The sequence below is a fragment of the Lissotriton helveticus genome, chromosome 2_1 (genome assembly GCF_964261635.1).
Source record: "Lissotriton helveticus chromosome 2_1, aLisHel1.1, whole genome shotgun sequence".
Lineage (NCBI taxonomy): Eukaryota > Metazoa > Chordata > Amphibia > Caudata > Salamandridae > Lissotriton > Lissotriton helveticus.
This window is the reverse complement of record NC_136059.1, coordinates 611,670,175-611,692,070: the sequence shown is the minus strand read 5'-3', so window position 1 is coordinate 611,692,070 and position 21,896 is coordinate 611,670,175. Positions and strand designations below refer to the sequence as shown.

At 44.3% G+C, this 21,896-nt stretch overlaps 1 protein-coding gene across 5 annotated transcripts in view; it reads left to right on the top strand.

Moving 5' to 3' along the window:
- The window catches only part of SSBP2 (single stranded DNA binding protein 2), an 875,377-nt gene that overhangs the window by 76,009 nt on the left and 777,472 nt on the right, over positions 1 to 21,896 (top strand). Inside the window, exon 1 of one of the 5 annotated variants that reach the window (XM_078675323.1) lies at positions 2,422 to 2,563. The exons of 3 other annotated variants lie outside the window; for them this stretch is intronic. In XM_078675323.1, coding sequence (XP_078531449.1) covers positions 2,508 to 2,563 — 56 coding nt within the window. In that variant the 5' untranslated portion in view covers positions 2,422 to 2,507. Of the gene's footprint in view, positions 1 to 2,421; positions 2,564 to 21,896 lie in introns of those variants that run through there. One more of the 5 variants, XM_078675326.1, reaches the window with a different exon arrangement.

Here is a 21,896-nt window from a genome sequence, read left to right as displayed (position 1 = left end):
ATCATGAACTGGTGTGAGCGCCTAAGGCGTTCGAGAATAAAGACAAAGTTATATACTTTAAAAACAGGTGATTGGCCGCAGTGAGCTAATGTGAATAATGCCCCTGTGGAAAAACAGAACATTCTAGAGGAAAATATATTCAAAGTTCATGGAGGACTCGCCCACTAATTGTGGTTCCCAGGCTTAAACAGTGCCCAGTGGAGCCAAACACAAGGCTCTACTCCTGTATATGAAAGCTGGTGATTGGAGAGAGAAAAAGGGGATATACAAACATTTTAACCAGTTAAAGGAAGATTTGGGGTAAAAGTATAACCCTAATGTGCAGTACTATATATGCCTTTTTTCCATAATTGTAGATAGCTTATGTTATTTTTTGTATAGGTCCTGAAGAATCGCAGGGTTAATACACCATTAGCGGGAAACATGTTGACCCACACACTATAACAAGGACACGAATACACACGAAAACTCTTCGGGCAAGTGCCTTGTACACTGTTTTTAATTAGGAAAATGTCCTTCTAGGTACTCCTAGTCTTATTTTACTTAACTACACTGTATCTACACAATAAACGGCCCCATACCCGCACTTCACCACATGGCAGTTTGATAGAAGATCTCCGACAAAGAGCCCCTTTTTAGGGAGCCCGTTGGGGATTGCACCGCCACCCCAACGAGGAGCAGCCCAGATGATGAAGCATGACACCTGAAAGGGTGTGTGAGGGCATTATGATCCAACATATAGATCCCCACTTATGCCCTTTCTAGGGTACAGTGAGACCCAGTAGCTTTGTGACTCCAACTAGCACCTTTGAGAGAGGAACAGCATAAAACCCATTTTTGTATTGTATCTACTGAGGCTTCCTTTATGCTGGACCTCCCCACTCCTTGTGTGGGAAATACGCCTCCTGTCCCTTTCTTTGACTTAACTTAATTTTCAGGCCACGTTAAAAAAAAAAAATACTGGGCTGCTAGAGGTGATTTCAGTGCCCGTGCCTCTAATGGCGCATTGACCTTTACCACTACAGTTTGTAACCTAATTGTGTTATGCTTTGTGTTCTCTGGCTATGGCTTATTCAGTTGATTTTGTTCATTATTTGTGTTTCGTAATTTTGGCTTAACGCCCTTAAGCCTTGTTCGTACTAAGGAACTCAGTGTTGCTCTTGTGTAATCGGAACATTGCTGGACCCGTGGTCACCTTTAAATCTTAGTAATCTTGTACAGTACACCCCACAGGAAGATTTCCACCCCCACTTCACTGTTAACTTGCATGAGAGCACTCGTTGCTTTAGTACATTCCATTGCATCCTCTCACTGGCTGTGCAAAGAGTAAGATGCACACCCAAGGGCGCTCTGTAGGACATGAGGACAGTCAAAATGCACCTATTTGTTACATGTAAGCCCTAACTCTATACAAGGTGTTGGGGATACAGGGAACGATGTGCAAATTCTAGGTGTGTGAGGCCTCGTTAAGCCTTCACTACGGTGTAGGGTGGAATGCAACGTGGGAAAGACAGTAATGTGTAAGTAGTAAGTAAGAGTGTCTAGCACCTTTTGCAGTATTACACCTAAAATGATACTTTGTTCTCCCTTGTAACCGCACACTTGTCACTTTTTTTCTTCCCGGCACTTTTTACTACCTCATGTATTTTTGGCTGCTCACAACTTTCACTACCCCATGTATGCTGTTTGCTCACAACTGTCTCTATTACCTTTACTACCTCATGTATTTTTGGTTGCTCACAATTTTCACTACCTCATGTATTCTGTTTGCTCACAATTGTCATTATTATCTTTACTACCTCATGTATTTTTGGTTGCTCACAATTTTTAATACCTCATGTATATTGTTTGATCACAAATGTCACTATTATTTTTGTAACGTATGCTTTTGTAAGGTTTCTCATTATGTTCCATTTCTGTTCCTTTTGTGAAGCGCTCTGACGCCTTCGGGTAAAGTCCGCGCTATATAAAACTGCATAAATAAATAAATAAATAATGTCTGTGTGGGGGATTGTGGCGGGCGGGAGATAATTTTGTGGGTTTCAAGGGTAGGTAGTGGTATTATTAGCTCCAGATGCCTGGCTCCATGTCTTGCTTTGTGTCTCTCCCTCTCTGGGTGAAGCAGTTTCCAGGCCGGGGAGTGGAGCTTGCTTCACTGAACAGCCAGTTGTTTAAAATCTGTCTAGAATAGTTTCAAATTCCCCCTGAGCCTGGGAGAGGAAAGGGAGGGGTGTGAGCTGAGAAGGAGGAGGAGGCTGGGGGAGGGGGAGAGACGAGAGGAGGTAGGTGAAGGAGGAGGAGGCGGGCTGCTTCACTGTTGTCTCTACTTCCATCCTCTCCTGGTCAAAGCTGTCGGTCATCTGCCGTTACCAAGGCAAAGAGGCGTGACACTGGTAGAGCGCGAGCCAATAGCTGGCAACGCTGCTTCTGGTCGCCATGGCGACGGGGTTGTTCCCGGGGAGGCTGTGAGCGGCTGACAGGTGCTGCCAATCGGCGCTGCGTGCAGCATGTACGGCAAAGGCAAGAGCGGCGGCGTGCCGTCCGACAGCCAGGCCCGCGAGAAGTGAGTGCCACTGGGCTGCGGGGCTGGGGAGGTCGGGCGCATACCGCCAGGGTGCGTCTTGGTGCAGTGGGTCATTCTGTGCCCCTGCCGGCTGCGTCCACTGGGCACATGTTCACAAACCTAAGACATGTGCACCTGGAGCGAGACCGTGTCTGCTCCAGGACACGCAGCAGGTCCAGCCCGGCATACATTCCGTGTATAGTAAAGTGGGGGGTCGTGAGGGGCTAGTTTTATTCAAATATATAATGTATCAGTAAATTTATTTTACAGGCTTGATACTTGCTTAAAGGCTGGGACTCGTATATTGACTGGGTAGCAGTGGCATTTATCTAACAAAGCGCCAAGGACTGGTTCGTGTATGGGCGATGTATGTATTTGTTGGGATATCATTCATTACTGTAGTATATGGACAAATGCCTATTTTTGGAACGACCGATTGGTTTGTGAGATAATTGAGATTATATTTTACATGCTACAAAGGAGAAACAATGTATTTCTGGGTCACTGCAGTAAACTATGTGTGTACTTTTTTCTACTATCCCCCATAATGCTTCATTGAGTTTTACATTCATAGGCGCTCGCAGTTTGACAGCTAGGAGGACTGCCACGGAGTTGCTGTTCGTGCAACATGAACTTAAGCAGGCACATGCAGTTTACTCTGAGTGCTGCCGGGGAAAGTAGTCGCTGCAGCATCGCCTGTCAGACCAGGGCTCACGAAGCTGTCAGAACTTGCGTAACACGGGAGGCGGCGTGCAGCGCCCGCTTTGAAATAAGCCAGTGTCGCTTTCTGTTGTACACGACTGCCTGGCAGTCTCTGTCTGCACACCCTCCGTGGGACATTAAAAACTCATTAAATATTTAGAGATCAGTGAGGCGGGATGTAACAGGTTTGCCTTAATATTGTGTATTTAACCTATAACATTTTACAGCGATAAAATTAATCATCGATCAGTCGCCTGTGTTGAGTGAAAAAGTAAATCGAACATTGTGCTTTGAATCGGAAATTGTGCTCTGAGGCGCTACACTCGTCACACGTTTCTTGACGGGATTGTATTGCACTCAAGGCATTGCTCGTTTATTCGTGTGGTGCTTCACTTGGCACCCTTGCCACGAGCTTGTCGAGAAGGGGACCGGTGGCAAAGGTTTCCGACTCCAGCGCACAATCGAGGGGCAGGCAGCGCAGCTTTTATTCTGGCCATGAGGGGGGCTGGATCCTCCCTGCGCAGGAAGGAAGAGGTATAAAGCGCAGACTTACTGCTTCTAGTTCTGCACACCAACACTGTGTGCCTTTGGTTCCTGCACAGTCTGGGACACATGGGCGTTGAGTGTGACCCGCCCCCCTGCACCGGAAAGAAGCTCTGCTCGCGAGTTGTCTCTGCTACCTGCACATGGCGAACTACACGCCCTCAACTTACTTAGGGGCGGAGGTGAAATTATACAGACTGCCCTAGCTTTCGGGGAATGCTCACAGCCGGTTTAGGCTGTCTGCACAGGGAACAGCATCGACCCATGCGCTGATAGTCGGGTTTCCGGGTCTCCTCCTGTCATGCTCGCCGCGCAAGGTTTGCACGTGCCTGTCAGACCCCCCGCCCACTGGTAAACCCGTTTAGAGCTGCTCTTTCTGCAGAGGTACACTGCAATATGGAAGATGAACTCTGATACCATTTTCACCATTTTCACAGCTCTGATACATAGCATAGTAAGGAGGTAATCAGGAGGGGCTCAGTGGGGCACCAAGAAGGGCGCACACCGGTGCATGACATCCAGGCAAACCAGTGGATTTCATTTATTTTATCCTCGAGGGTTTCAAAGCATCTTTTCCTAGGCGCACACAACACTGCTGAAGGTGTACCACCGAACAGCTTATCGCACGAAAGAAGCCAGCGGTTGCATAACGGATGAGCTCATCCTCTGTTTTTTTTTTAGATTGTTTTCTCATGGCTTCAGACAGCGAGGCCATCAGTAGTTTCCGCCTCTTCGTTTGCAGTTTAGCGTGACATGATTAATGTCACCAGAGAAACTCATACCCCCAGTGTAGAGTAATCTCATTTTCCGCCTGATCAGGGTCAACTAAAGATAATGGACCAGTTCCAAAATGATGTATGGATGGTACCTGCCTATACCGTGAATTAAGTGATTGGCTGTTAAGATTTACTAACAGCTGCCGAAGGTGTGTCTGATCCTGTTACCCCTCTCCCGGGTGGTGGTGGGGGCGGGCATTTTAACACGCTGCTCCTCGTGCGCTTGCATCCTAGAACAAGAAAGGGGGCGATGGTTTAGTTGGGAGGAAGTGGCGGGAGTTCCGATCATGCATTCATACAAATTGAGCACTATTCTGTGGTGGGGGAGGGCATAAGTCCTAACAAGCATTGGCATAGCCAATAGGTATAACCTTTGGGACCTTTTAAGTGTTTAGCCATGCAGCACATGCATACACAGAAGGAAGGACACTGCAAAAACCATGCAAATATACTAACAAAAAAAAAGATTTACAAAAAAACCCAAAAAGACTTAAGACATGCCATATTTAGAATGTTGAGTGGCTTTTTCGGTTTGCAGAGCCAGTGCGGCTGGTGCTTTGCATCTCAGGCACTGATGCCCCATATCATACTATAGTATACTGTAGTGCCTCATTCAAAAGTAAAACTACCAGTATCAAAATGCAAATTATCTAAGTAAGGCTAGCTGAACTCCCCGGGCCTGCAATGTTGGCTGTTGCGGTGGAAGAGATGATCTCTTCAGCTTCATACAGGCCTGCTATTACAGCATAGTACCTACAAACAACATAGTCCAATATTAATAAATACAAATGTATACATTTTATACAATTATCACCCATCTCTTCAGATATGAATTTCTCAGATATGTATAGTGTGTCATTCATAGCCATCACTTCATGCGTGGGCTAGCGTAGCTCATTAGAAGGCTGCACGGTTGTTAGAATAGATTCCCAGTGCAGTAGAAGGCGTGGCGCATGGAGAACAGATCTGGTGAGCTATAAATCTTGATATACACTAACGTTCAAGCAATTGCTTTTCTTAAACAACACACGATGCACAGCCGAGCCTTCTTCAAAGTCTGCATTTAAAAATGGCATATGAAAACATAAACAGTGAATCTCACTGTAAGAATTAAATATTGCACTACCACGGCAATAGTTTGAGCTTAAAGTAATTTTAGATACCACGAAAAAACATCCCCCTCTCTCTCCCCACCCCTCTACTAGGTGTGCACGTGATTATGCATTTGCAGCGGGTATGTGCTGTAGCCACTAAGTGGACCCATGTGGCACATTTGGACAGTCCTGGGTTTTTAGCCACTGCCCCTGCATTCTGGGACGTGTAGTTCCACGTTTAACAATGTTGTGATAACGCTATAAAAACAAAGTATGAAAAGAGATGCTGGTTGAAAAGCCAGTACTTGCTCACGGTGTCACGCCTGACATGGGGCAATCTGACAGCTAGTGTTGTATTCATCCTATGACATGGTTTAGACCTGTGCTAAGACTGAATCAGTAAATCTACCAGACTCCCATCAGGTCTATGGAGATCAAAGGCACGTGAGATTTGTGTGTAAGAATTAACACACACCTAGAGTTGTAAAAAAAGATGCTAAATAGCTTGTTCATTCAGATGGGCTCCTTGGCTGCAGTCGCCGTACTCGCACACAGCTGAAGAGCACGTGGAAAATGCCAAGCACTTTCACCTTAGTAAAAGGCGCGTCTGCCTGTGCTCAGTTCACGTGGGTGTGTATTTATGCTGCAGAAACACTGGACTGAAGTGCGGTTCCTGCACAAGGCAGTAAATGTAAAGCGCCCAGTGTCCTGCCAGTTGGCACCAGTCTGTCTGCTGAATAATGTTTACCTTCTCTCTCTCTCTCTCCCCCCCGCCCCCTCCTTGAAAGTAAAGCCGACGCAAGCAAAATCCCCACGGATTGAAAATACACTCACGAAACATCTGGGAGCAGCTCTACTTCACAACGTTGTTTTGTGCAACAAAACGCTACGAGGAGGGAGTGGGAGGAGGGAGTGGGAGGGGGGAGTTGGTGGGAGGAGTGGGGGCAGGCACAGTGGTGCGTCCGCAGTTGTAAAAGGCAGGGAAATGGTGACACTGAGAAAGGGAAAGCTAGAGACCAAAGGAGAACAAGCGCGCGCTGAGGCTGACGAGGAGGGAGGGGGTAGGGGAGGGATTTACGCGCTGTAGAAAGCCTGGCAGCTGTGCACGTTGTGCGCTCAACAGCAAGCTGGTGGCCGGCAAAGGTAGCACTTTGAAAACCCCCTTAACTAAAAGTGGAGCCTAGCAAGCAGCGCATGGGCTGCTATAGGCTCGACTTAAAAAAGAAGTTGGGTGATGCTCCAAGTTAGGTGGTGTCACCGGAAGTGACGTCATGACAGGAAGTGACGCCACGAAAGGTAGTCTCCGCTTATTACAGGGAGATCCGGTTCACTTGGGGGGGCCACGTTAACACACTGTGGAATGTAGCGTATGAAGGCAGGTATGGACTGATAATTTCTACTTGTAATGTATCCCAATGTGTGTTGACGTTTAATAATAAATCTCCGTTTGTGATACAGTTTACCCGGATATATTGCTTACTGCGTCATTACGTGAGCAGTGCCTTTGTATCTAGTGTCTGCTGTCTGTGTCTATAGTGTCTGTAGTAATGCGCAGTTCATGCTACCAGTCAGCTGGAAGAGCGAACAAGGACATGTTCTGAACTGCTGTCAATATGTTCTTGGTGGGGGTCTATTACCAGTAGACTTATTTCCTCCGTACAACCTGCTTCCTGCGCCTCATCGATGCGCAGGTGTGGCTTGGTATGTGCTGTGGCGAGTTCCTTTTAGCTTGTTGGAATTGGACATGCTCAATGCGGCCAGCTTTTGGGCAGGGGGGACGGCTTCCACCCGGTAAAATAAGTGGGGGGACGCCGTCCACCCGCGTGGAACCCCGACTTGTGCCCTGGTTGGGGGTAAGCATGTTTTAATGTTATTGGTGTTTAAATTTAGGGTGGTACAAAAGGGGATGATGGACGGAGCGCTTGAATAAATCAAACACTCACCCCCAGTCAACTGATCTGGGTTTAATCCATCACCATTCTTTAGTTCACTCAGCCACCCCAGTTCAGACATGGCTATATGCAAATCAGTCTGACCCTGTGCCTTATGGGAACAGTCCAGCCCGAACTGCCAAGCCATGTCTTCCCTGGACAGGAAACAAGCATCCTGGGACCGGTTTCGGATTCATAATCCTCATCAGCCAGGCTATCTTGAATCCAGTGGCCAAGTGAACAAGGGACTCACATCTGAGTATACCCTGCCACACTTAGGGCGAACAAACGATACAAAAGGGGATGATGGACGGAGCGCTTGAACAAATCAAACACTCACCCCCAGTCAACTGATCTGGGTTTAATCCATCACCATTCTTTAGTTCACTCAGCCACCCCAGTTCAGACATGGCTATATGCAAATCAGTCTGACCCTGTGCCTTATGGGAACAGTCCAGCCCGAACTGCCAAGCCATGTCTTCCCTGGACCGGAAACAAGCATCCTGGGACCGGTTTCGGATTCATAATCCTCATCAGCCAGGCTATCTTGAATCCAGTGGCCAAGTGAACAAGGGACTCACATCTGAGTATACCCTGCCACACTTAGGGCGAACAAAGCGATACAAAAGGGGATGATGGACACCATGAGTGTGGAAGGGTATGCTCAGACATGAGTCCCTTGCTCATTGCACCATCAGGATTCAAGCAAGCCGGGCCGAAGACGGCTGTAATGCCAGAAACCGGTCCCCGGAAGCTTGTTTCCTTTCCAGTGAAGAATTGGCTTGGTAGTTTGGTCTGCCCTGTTCCCATGATGCACTGGGCCAGGGACAGACTAATTTGCATATAGCCAGGTTCTGAACTGGGATGGTGCAGTGAGCTAAAAAACGGTGATGGATCAAGCCCTGATCTGTTGACTGGGTAGGAGTGTTCTGATTAACTCAGATACTCTGTCCATCACCACCCCCTTTTTGTAATTAAATTTAGGGTGGAGCAAGTTACTATATAGTCTGAGTGCATTACATGTTGCCCGGGCACTAAAAACTTTAGATTACAAATCTCTACAAACCCAATTCATAACTAAATGGCAAGACACATTTCTACAATCTGTACAAAAATAAGCTTCGTCCTGATTCCCAGTATGCGAGAAGGTCGCCTTGCACATGTAAATATTGAGGCGTAATGACTGATAGAATGTTGTCGGAATTTAGGCATACATATAGCCTATAGATAACCACAGAGCTATGGTGTAATGACTGATAGAACTTAGCCAAAATGAAGGTCCCCAAGGCTTACAGATCACAGTAGAGCTGTGTTAAGGATATAGTTAACCAGGGCACAAGTCCCAAAAAAAGAAGTTGGAGGGACTAACCAAGTTAAGCAGCATGGAAGTGAATTTATGACACATGACATCACGTCGTGTAAAACACTTTGAACTCATGAGGAGATTTTGCATCTGGGTAATGCCAAAAAAGTGACCCAACCCCAATGCAAAATCTGGGCCTCAATTTATAAATAAATTTTTTTATGAACTCTGCCACAAAGAAATTGTCAACGAGAAGTAACATGGAAGTAAATGTGTTCTGCTTAATTAATTGCAAAGTCTGCATTTTTAAATAGCTTATGGGGTTTAGGCACATGCTGCAGAGATCTTTGTTCACCCAGTAAATCCCAGGGAATAATAATAATAATAATGGTAAGATAACTCTGCTGGTTAATGTTCTTGCTGGAGAGATCTGTGAGTAGCATAGAGTTAATGTGTCTTCAGCAAAGCACATCAGGTAACATGCAGATGACAGATTTCTGTTTTTTGTATATGGGTAAGTGGGTTACTGGTTTTAACACCCAACCTTTTGTCACTTTCATTTCAACAATTGCAATCCTTCTAATACAGTACAGTGAGCTATGAAGGACCTGTAACTCCTACACCATGTAAACCTGTACATTTGATTTATTGTCCATATATGTGTACATGTGTGATGTAAAGGGCTCTGGGATCCTGCATTTTAGATGAGTAGTGCTATAAAAGAAAAACAATTAAAATTCCACTATTTTGTTTTATTTTTTCTAAATATGGGGACAAGCAAACAAATCTGCCATTTTTACAGTGAATGCATATTTCTGATATACAGGGACTGATCAAAGTTAAAAGCATGCTTCTTTTGAAAAGTAACAAGCTGTGAGCCGTTGTTTCCCTTCCACTGCATTTGCATCTATGTGTGAGGCTCTGATAGGTCCCAGCCAGGATTCTCGAACAAAAGGAGGCCCCATGGCCCCGTAAATTCAGCCTCTGTTTGGGGCCCCACAGGAATCTGAAATAACAAAGTCCCCTCACTGCCTGTATGGTGCTCCTCCGAATGAAAGCAGACAACGTGCAGTTGCTGCTGAATGTGTCTTGGTGTCTGAAAATTGCACCTGGACAAGTTCAGCATAATTCCGTGGGGCCCAATTTCTATCTGCTTGCACCCTTGACTTGTGCCCTATAGATGACCTGGACAAGTTCAGCATAATTCGGAGGGGGACCAATTTCTTGGCAGAGTGGGTGGATGCAGTCTATCTGTTTGCACCCTTGACTTGTGCCCTATAGATAACCTGGACAAGTTCAGCATAATTCGGAGGGGGCCCAATTTCTTGGCAGAGTGGGTGGATGCAGTCTATCTGTTTGCACCCTTGACTTGTGCCCTATAGATAACCTGGACAAGTTCAGCATAATTCGGAGGGGGACCAATTTCTTGGCAGAGTGGGTGGATGCAGTCTATCTGTTTGCACCCTTGACTTATGCCCTATAGGTAACCATACAGTTGTGTTAAGGATCTGAAGCTTCTCGCATAAGGAACTTAAAACAAACCGATGAAATAAGGAAGCAATTTCGTTCTGCCCCTCTACTCTCACCCACCAAAATGTTTGCTTTCAATAGTTAGTCCAGAGGTGGGTTGTGGAGGTGGGGAGGGGGGGGCACCAGGCTCTGGCAAAGAGAAGCATAATTCTGATAAGTGCTTTGTTTTAAGTGGGGGGAAAGGCTGGTGAGGGAACAAGTGACAGTAATCCCGTCTGTAATGGGCCACCACTAACGTCTTTTGTTATTTAGATCCTGGCTGGGAGTAGGTGTCAAATAGGAAGGGACTCCAAATATTCCTCAAACCTTTCTCTCATCACTACCATTTCTGATCACACTATAGATAATTATGTACGCTGGTGTAAGTTTAAAACGGCAAAGGTATGCATATGTAATTTAGCCAAATATTGTGTACATTATTTTATTCATGAATAAGATGTGAAGTAACTGTAAAGGAGTGAGGTTTTCAAGCAGGGTCTTAATATGGAACCAGGTAAGTACCAGATGAGTGGTTAAGGAAACTGAGTGTACGCTTTGTTAATGTCTAGTACGGAAAAGACTTTGGAGGCATTATTCGCAATGTACATGCTACATTTATGGGAACATCTAAGTTACAATTTTCGCATATAGATTGGGTAAGATGTCACACGTGTTGAATCACAATATGTTTTTAAGAATCATCATAGGTGGGAAATGTTTTGGTAGGAGAAATTTAGAACTTGAATTCATATTTTTGTAATTTTCGTAAAGTTATCCATGCTAGTGTTGCACAGTGTAGAAACTGCCAGTGACATGGTTACAGAAATGGGAGAAAGATAGTTGTCTTTAATAGTGTGCATTTCCACACTTGTATTTCTGCCACATTTAAATTCCGGAGACTTGTTTAATGCAGAAGCATATATCAATAGGTCAAACCGTGTAAATTAAATGAGTAAATGTAACTTTTACAATGTGTTGCTACTTTGTCCAGAATCTGTGAATGGTTCCATTTGCATCTAATTTGTAGATGGCTTTTCTGAACCTCAATCCGTTAAAAACTTTTGTAAACCGTCACTACTAATCTTAATTATAAATTAATACCTTGCTTGTGTCCTCGCAGTATAGTTCAAGAATTTACACTTTACAACACAGTTCACGTAGATGATATCAGCAATATTTACAGATATACTGAATCTGGTGTGAAATTAGCTCAGCCGCAGCATGTTCTACTTTTTTACAAAGAACTTTTCTTTTAGTAACTTGTTTCTTATATAATGCTTCAGATCAGTTCACTTTTGCAATGTCTTAATAACTGTTACACAATGACCAGGTGTCATTATTAACCAAATGAATGATGCTCCAATCCACACCTCCAAAGGATGGCATGTTGAGTCAACCGTACGAGTGATCGTTACCAGATCCAAACTTATGAGCCGTAGATCACAGAAGTGAGGTTTAACTTCCCAGGATTTAGTTGCTAGTGTATAGCCAAATTTGCATAGATAAATATTTACAACTGCATATAATGCTGGCAATTTGTACATTGCACAACCTTGCATACACCTTACTGGTGCCTTAATTTGTGGTTCAAATACTGCGGCAGGCAAATTACAAGTAATACGGTGTGTCCTACCATTCTACCTTTCCTCACCCCATAAATTAGAACAATCTTTCGTTTTGATAAATCTTTTGCCATGCAAAAGTCACAATTTCCTTAATTTTTACTCTTAACTTGATGTTAAAAATTCACACTAAAGTTTGACTTGTGCTTCTGCATATAAATGCTTTTAGAGTCTGTAGGTAGTTTGGGTATTCTGCTGCGTATCCCCCTATTTAGTGATTAATTTTGCTCCCAAGTGCCTTTAAAGGACAACTCTTATTCATGTAACCCCAGGCAATAGACCAATCAGGGCGATGGTTTCACTCATTGAAAGATGTTCTGCAAACAGTATTTGCTTATTGAGGAGCAGAAGTCACGCCTACTTGTATAGCACATCTGGAAGAGTGAAGACAGCTTTCCAAAACAGCCTTCGAGGCACATGGTGTATCAACCCCAGAGAGGTGCCACTTAGATTAGAATCAGACCCTGCTTTATAAATGTTATTTTTTGGGGGGTGGGGGATGGGGGCGGGGTCTTTTAGCTCAAACTGTTAAAGTTGTGTGGGTGCTCCTGTCACATAGTCAAATATGTTTCAGCTCAATTAAAAAACAATATCTAGTCATACCCCATAACTGCACCCTAGCATTGTATCCTTCAATTACCAGGTATGCCACAAGACTAATTTCCTTCCACAGTGCCATTAATGGTGTAACAGTAGTGCAAATTGTCAGGTTGCTGTAGGATGATGATTTGTGCCCGATTTGTTCTAGCTGTATCATTGGTATTTGTAAGATCTGGTGTGAACATCCGCTCACTGGGCAGGTCAAATGTATATGTTTGAACTGACTGAATTAAAAAGAACACAGATTAAAACATTAATTCACGGGGTAATGATGGCAGAGTACCTCAAAATAAGTACTGCCCCGAGAGGACTGATTGTCAGAAATGAGCCTTTTATTTTTCAGCATGATAAACCGTTTAAAAAGGACTGGTCGCTCATTTCATGGCACTGTACCAGGGACTGGTTGGTGCTCATAGTTAAGACAGCAGCTCCCCTCTCTGAGACACTTCTCGAAGAAATACACACTTTAGAGGTACGTCTAAAAACATTCCAGACTCCTAGCGAATTAAAGAAGAGACTGGACGAATTGAATAAAAACATGACTGAATTTGAAATTAGTCTGAAGGATACTAAGTATACAAAACTTGCAAAAGATCAAAAAGCATTCTCACACGACAAAGCCTACCCCTACATAAGAGATGATTATAGAGAAAGCAGTTGGAATCCGGGGTACAATACAGACACTGATGGCTCTGACTCAGGCTCAGACAGCTCAGGTCCTTCCTCTTACTCCTACAATCAACCAATGAACAGAAGACCCAGAAGAGGAAGAGGCAACGCAAGAGGTTACCGTGGACACCAAATTTCTCAATGGCCACCATATCAAGGTCCACATCCGTTTGGTCCCCCATTTGGCCCTCCCCCCCCAAACCCCTTTTTACTATGGTCCACCCATGTACCCACAACAACCCTACCAGAATTGGGGAAGTAATCAAGGCAATTCCAACCTTCCTTTTTTAGGAGGGGGCAAGCCAAACCAGTGGGCAAAAAACAAAACAGGGCAGCAACTACAATGGGCTCAACCTTTAGTCACAGAGACACGTCACACGCGCAGCAAGGGACCACCAGAGGCGACGACGAGCGGCCTGTAGATTTGGTAGTTAACCTATCAAGTATGGAACTAACTTCCACCCAAGTACAGGTACTTAACAAAGGACTTGGTTTTGTGCCCACACCCTACACAGATAAATTCAAACTCTGCTGTGAACCTAAAGAATTTCTGAGAAAATTGAAGTTGCAAGTTTTCTTTCAGGATAAAGACAATAACGACCGTACTGAATCTGACACTGGCCTAAAAAAGAAACCAACTTTTGTGCCACCACCCGGCAGTTTACCAGTAGAAATTCTGGCGTTTGAAAAGGCCATTATGAAGGAAGTGAAAGACCTTGACCCTCGTGCAACGAAAGTGTTCCAGAACACCAGTAACCTGGAACTCCAAGCAATACAGGAACTATCCAAGAATGGCTCTCTAACTATAAAACCTGCAGACAAGGGAGGGGCAATAGTTCTACAGGACACTTCAGACTACAGGCAAGAATGTCTACGACTCCTATCTGACACTAGGAATTATATAATCATAAAGGAGGATCTAACCGAACGTTTGAGAATATCCATTGCCTATCTCATCGAGGAGTCATTGGCTAATGATTGGATGAGCAAAAAAGAGACAGAATTTATGGAAAATAAAAAACCGGTCATTCCATATTTTTACACAGTTCCTAAAATTCATAAGCACATGGTAAAACCACCAGGCAGACCCATAGTCTCTGGTATAGGTTCTATCCCTGAACCTCTTTCAAAATATGCTGATGCTTACCTGAGACCTTTGGTACAGAAAACTGATACCTATCTACGAGATACTAAGGATGTCCTATGTCTACTTAAAGAACTCAGTTTTGACCCTTCATCTAGCATTCTTATCAGTCTTGATGTAGAGAGCCTATATACGAGTCTGCCACACAAAGACACACTGGAAATATTGGAGGAGGTCCTTTTTGATTCCGAATGGAATTTTAAAACCCCCAGACATGTGGTATTAGAGTGTTGCCGCCTGGCCCTCACCGAACATTTCTTTAGGTTTGAGGAGACCCTGTACCGTCAACAACACGGGACAAGTATGGGAAGTACATTCGCGCCGAGCATAGCGGGTCTGTATGTACACCATCTAGAAAAAACAAAGATCCTGAATGATAACAACCCTTACAGACACCATATCAGCGTATGGAAACGTTATATCGATGACGTTCTGGTCATATGGAATGGAAATGAAAATGAGGCAACACGTTTTTTTGAGTGGTTGAACCAACAAGATAGGTTTTTAAAGTTCACCAACACCATGAGTAGGTCCACCCTGGTTTTCCTGGACCTTAACATTTTGGCATGCGATGGCAAATTAACAACAACCACGCACTTTAAGCCCACAGCGAGAAACTGTTTATTGACCTATGAAAGCTTTCACCCTAGTCATCTCAAACAGAACCTGCCCTTTGGACAATTCCTAAGGCTCAGGAGGAACTGCTCGGAGAAGAATGACTATCTCAAGCAAGCTGACGATCTGAGCCTTAAACTAAAAGAAAGGCATTACCCAACCAAGCTCATAAACAATGCGAAGAAGAGGGCTGGTAACAACCACAGGGATGCACTTTTGGAACCCAAAGAAAGAAACGTGGCTGACATTAGAAGGCCAATTTGTATTACAACGTTCAACAAAGTATCAGATCAGATTACTAGGATTGTGAAAAAACATTGGCCAATTGTCAATAGTGGTAACTTGACTATACCAACACCAATGTTTAGCCACCGCCGTGGAAAAAATCTGAGAGACCATTTAGTCCACACCCGTCCAAAACCGACAACATCCCCCAACAGACTTCAACCACTACCAGTGGGACACTATCCTTGCAACAATTGTAGTGTATGCCATCTAACATCTACTACAAAAATCATCACTTTCAATGACAATACCACTTGGCACTTGAGACAAATGTCTAATTGCAACACTAGTGGTGTAGTGTATTTGATAACATGTGTATGTAATCTACACTACATTGGAATGACCACCAGAAAGATTAGCACACGAATTGTTGAGCACAGGAGCAACATCCGGTGCAAACGGGCCACTACACGCATGACTAATCACTTCATGGAGAAAAACCATACACCCAACGATATGACATGGGTGGTTCTGGAGATTGTAAAAACCAGGGAAAATCAGGAAAGAATACTCCACGAACGTGAGCAAAGATGGGTGTTCAAATTACGTACAGACACCTGCGGACTAAATGATGACATACCGTGGGGTGCCTTCACAAACTGAACCTCTTAGTAACTCCCACTTTACAGCCACTCAACAATAACAACAACCGCATTGCTAGCAGTTATACACCACTGTAAGTATGCCTGTATGGCCCCCTTTCCACTCATCAAATTAACGTGGTGGCCATCCGACAGGCTATACATCAACAAGTGCCTTTGCCTTAAATCCTGTACCTAGTAGGTACAATTATGATATGATACCTGAATCCAACTCAATACCTTCCCTGCCTTATAATAAAATTAATTGGTGACGAAAGGTATTCACGTGGTGCTACCACGAGTAGTTTTGAGTAACTCTTCCAAAAATATATCATGATTTCAGATGAAATCGTTGAGTATGTTTTTCGGTTATACCATCTATAACCTCATTGACAAACCTCTAATAATTATCAAATGTGCCTTGGAGAACCCTTTTTTATATTTTTATATTAATTTCTGGCCCTTGGTATATATGTATCGTTTTTAAGTAATTTCGAACGTTTTCGCAACTGCAACACAGCAGTCGCGAACCAACCTTCCCCTGATGTCAACAACGTTTATTATACCAATCTTTTATATCCGCTCAAGATGGCCGCCATCCTTTCGCGGTCTAGCGGCCCGTTGAAGAAACCCGGAAGCTCCTTTGATACTTAACCGAGCGAGCGCGGGTGTTTCAGTAAGATGCGGTCCCGAGGGGAGCTGATTCTAGGTATATCCTCACGTTTTCACGAAGAAGGAAGTAAGTAAAACCCTCGGTAGAATTGACCCTACACTTTGGCAACGGAATATCTAGATAACAATTGGGGCTGTAGAAACTTACCGATCTCTCTACTTTTCTGCCTCATTAACCCCATAATGGATATCCAGCATTGAGTCCAGGTGGTGAAAACGAACCCCGAGAGAGACCATGAGGTGCCATTGAGCACAGCATCAAGTAAATATCGTGAAACATTTATTTTGGCTGACATTATGTCTTTCCTCTAATTATGTGTTTTATGTGTCTATCGTCCTGGTCACATCAAGTCCTGTCTTGTTTTTATGTGTGAATTCACAACCGCTTCTTATTGTAAATACTATAGTGTATTACGCAACACGAGAGCCTGCACGCGCCACTAAGGTGCAAATCTCCACCATAGCACATGAGGCGTGCGTCATGAGAAGACACGATGTGATCCTCCTCATAAGGGAGGCATAAAATGCTACTAATGATGTGCTTTTTATTTACAGTCTTTGGAAAAACCATAAAAACGTATGTATTCTATTACGAACGCATGCTTCATACCTTAAATGTTTTTAGCGTCACAGTCTAATTAGAGACATAGGAGTGGCAAATGTAGGGCTGGTCCCTACATGGTCCTGAAGAAATGCTAGGGGTAGCATGAAACATGTCGACCTTTCACTGAACCAATCCCCATTATAGGTTGGTTATTAGTGATATCACCCCATTTTTAATATACCTGACTAGGAGCAAAATAAAGATATATTGAGGCCCACTAAGCACGGTATTTTTAAATTCACCCACACCTACTCCACCACCCTTGCACTACACATAGTCTCACATAAAAGTGCACCTGCGCAGTTCGTGAGTCGTAGCACGCCCCTTTTTCGTAGAGAACTGGGAGGGCCCCAATGTTGAAGCATGTCACCGTGGGGCAACCCCGGTGAGTGAGGGGACACTAGAAAGACATTTTTCTTTCTTGGCAGGTATCACTGACCACACAGGTCAGTTACCACAACATGAGCTAGGTCTATGAACCCAGAAACTTGGATTCTTGGTTGTACAAATGTATATATACACTTTTTTTGCTCATAGGTTGGTGCATCAAGAAGAACTGTTAACTGTTTTGTGGGCTTCTCGACTCCTGACCCGAATGATGCATGGCATGTCTGTGTAGGAAATTAGGAGGTTTAGGCATTGAACTTGGTTTGCTACAGTTCTGACTGCAACAGTTGCAGGCACTTAAGTCAGTGCGCAGATGAGACCTGTGGGCCAGTGCGCTAAACCCTAACTGCAAGTGGCATGAAGCAGCGTTGTTCTGACAGTTTCTTTTTTTACATATCTTAGCAACCTTTGTTTTTGAATGTTTTGATTAATGTAATCTTGATTACTGTTGATCTTACATGCTAAACCCATATCGCTATTGATCGGTGTGGAACGGTGTGGATTTAGGACTTTTTTAAATATTGCGAAAGCTTAGTTGAACACTTCGTGTCTCATAATTTACAGGTATCTTTTTTAACTTGTATGCTGTGCTCGCATGTGTCTTACATTGTCTCATGCCTAGTTATAAAACAATCTTCTTCTTTTCTTTTTTTTTTTGTACAACAGAAGTGCTCGCGAAGCCCATTGTTCCCATTTCCCAAGAATCTTGTGAACCATTCCTTTACTTTGTCTCTTTGATTTTGCCACTTAAAAAAAAAATCTGGCAGTCACCTCTATTCAGTGTCTCGTAAAGGTGCTTTTTTGGTTTTCTTCCCTAACGCAAGATGCAAGGCAGTTAATTACTTGCATCTCCGTATGGTCACCATTGACCACTATTTACGCTACTGCTCCTTTTCTTAAATTCCTTGTGATTTTCGTCAAAGCTTACTTTACTAGTACACAGAAATTCTTCCCAAAGGTGTGGTAAATTCAATACATCAATTCCTGTTTTTTCGCCATGCAGAAGGCATTTTCTTCCACTGACATTGTTTCACTTATTCGTTGGCTCTCGTGAATCTTATCAATTTAGCAATTGCCCATGCAATGCCCACAACTTTTTATTTCAGTTAAACTTTTCACATATCCATTGTACAATTTAAATTTTGCATACACACCTCACCATCACAGATTTTCTTGTGTGGTCAGTCAATTGCTGTAGATAACGTGATGACCGGAGCTAACTTTAAAACAGTCTAGTTTTATCTACTCTGGTTTGAGGGGGTGGGGCGTTGTCCTAAAACACTAGGACAATAACCATGGTTAATTTTATTTTTTAGAATTTTTTAATGAAACTTTTAATTTTTAAAATTCACAGTTTATATACGTTAAATACAGGAAATGATTCAAGTTTCAGCAATGTAGGGCTGTGGAACACACCCTATGAGTTATATAGTTTAAGGTATGACAAAAGAATGCCACATCCAAAAAGTGAGAATGTTGAAAGGGTCCACTTGATGCATTAACAAATTAGAATAGGTCAGATATGATGTGTAATGGGGAGAAAGCAGAAGGGAATCTACATAAGTATTGAGTAATGGGTACAGTTGTTTAGTGCCACTTGGTCTTGTAATCTGTAAAGGACCCACTTGTATTGCGAGTTGGGCGAGTTCCGAAGTCCACTCTTCCTTTGAGGGTGTCATTGCCATTTGCCAGGTTCTGAAGATGCATATCTTGGCAGTGGATAGTGCAGTAGCTATTCGCTTACATCAGTGTTTTTTGGTGTTGTCTGTCTATGTCAAAGATATCATCCAAGATGGCTAATTGAGCAGGTAGCAGGAAGGAGTTATTTGCTTGCATGGCTCAGTATATTCCAGACACACTGCCAGAGGGTGAATAGGTGGTCACATGTTCTTGTTAGCACATGGAATAATTCTTAGCAATGAGAGTTTCACCTCCAACAATAATCAGTGATGGATAGCTTCACTGTGATCTTAGCAGGTGACAACTACCAGTAATTCAGTGTCTTAAAATAGATGGGTCATATACTGGCCTCCTGGTGCTCTTTGTCATGTCTGTATGGTCCACCCCCATCCAGAATTTTCTGATGTCTTACAGTACAGCTTCTTAGTGTACGTAGGCAGTGTGTGTTGTGTAATTCCAAGACTATGCTTTTGTAACAGCTGCATTTCCTCAGGTATGCAATTATGTAGTCGTATTGGAGGACATAAGAAGTACTCCAGTATTTGTGAGGCAATATTTGTCGACAATTTATTCAGTCTGGATTATCTGGTGAGGGTGACTCATGTTGTGCCCTACGAAGGGGTTTTGTGTTACCACATCACTTATTGTCTGGATGCCACAAGAGGCAAACTTTTTCCATTTGAAAGTTTGACCACCAATCATCAATCCAGCGTTGTGCCAGGCCAGTACTTTGTCATGTATGAAGAGGTTTACTGTTATTTGCTTGTGGGTAACATCTTAAACCTAATATGGCCTAGGTTGTGGGAGACTATCTCACAACAGCGTGTGCACTATTATCTTTTTTATTTTTTTATTTTCAAAAACCTTTATTAAACAAAATTGCATAGCAAGGTTACATACTTATACTGATTCAGAGCACCATGGATATGCATACCATTGAATCCGACAACATACACCATATTCGCCTTATGTATGAAAATCTACATATCAATGCCAGTAGTTGGCGAGTCTCTTAACAATGGCGAGGATAATGAAGTGTGCTTTATCCGCCACTTGTCCAGTTACCGTGTCCGTAAAAGCTATATTGGATTGGACAACATAGGAACTCGTCATTCCCCCCCACTCCCCCAACCCCTCCCCAAACTCCCCCCCCCCCACCCCCCCCAACCCCTCCCCAAACTCCCCCCCCCCCCCCCCCTTCCGCTGCCGGGTCTAGGAAAAAAGGAAAAGGTATGAAAGAAAGATTAGATCTATGCCATCCCTCCTCTATGGTGGGTCACCGTGTGTCACGCCGCCCTGAGTCTGGGTCTCCCCCTGTCCCGAGTTTGTGGAGTCTGGGCTGTTTTGCGTCAATGGGGTATCTAGTCCCACCAATTCCTGAAACATCACTCCCCAAGCCTGTAGGACCTCAGGTAGCTTCCCATCTCTCCTTGTACGCCTCATGTGCGCCTCCTCCGCCAATGCCCACTCCCTTAGATCCGCCCTCCATTTCTGCAACATCGGGCCCTGCGGGGACAGCCAGTGAATTGCAATACGACGTCGAGCTGTAACCAGGCCTAGTATGAGGAACCGTCTGCTCACTTTCCATTTGGGGTCTCTAGGGATTAAGCCCAGGAGGCAAGGGCGCAGGTCCAGGTCCATTACCCACCCGAGACCTTCGCCAAGACCTCCAGAACCGATTTCCAATAGGACTGGAGGATAGGGCACGCCCACGTCATATGGACAAAATCCGCCATGGGACTGCGGCATATCGAGCATCGGGAATCTCTGGTATTATCAATAACCTGGAGTCGTTTTAGGGGAGAGGTAGGTCATGTGTACAATATTATATTGAATTTGTTTAAAGCGGTTGCTCACGACACCTTCCACACACTCTTATGTATCTTTTCCCATTCACGGGGGGTGATTTCTTGCGGACACGCCTGCTGCCATTTGTCTTCTATCGTCAAGGGCCGTAACCTTTTATCCTCCCGCAAAGCCCTGTAGAGGTGAGTCACGAACTTCATTCCCCGCCATTGCCAACATAGTGACTAAGGTATGGGTGTGCGCCGGGACCGCATGGGAACGAGGGCCGTAAGTCGCCGCTAGTTTAGTGTAATGAAGGAATTGCCCTGGACCAAGCTCAAAGGTAGTGACAGCCTCTTGGTAAGTGATGAATTTCTCATTTGGATACAAATCGGCTAACATCAGGCAACCACCCTCCACCCATTTGTCTATGGACATGACCCGTGCAATCCGGGCAAAGGGCGGCATCAGCCACATATCCATGTCAGTGGCGAACGGCGTGCTGCAGATGTGGCTTCGCATCACACGGTCCCAGATTGTGGCTCCTAACCGTACCAGCGGGAGAATGTGATCTCGCCTTCCCCCCTCCTGCCAAAGCAGCGCTCCCAGTTGTCCACTCCCATAGGCCCCTGCCAGCAAGGACCGTTCCCAGGAGGGGTCTGTATCCAACCATGCAATGGCATGTTGTAGTTGTGATGCGAAGTAGTACAGCTCTAGATCGGGGACTTCCAATCCACCCGCGCCCCACCTACACTTCAGGACCTCCAGACTTACCCTACATCTCTTCGCATTCCATAGCAGGAGGACTAGGAGGGAATCCAGTTCCCGAAA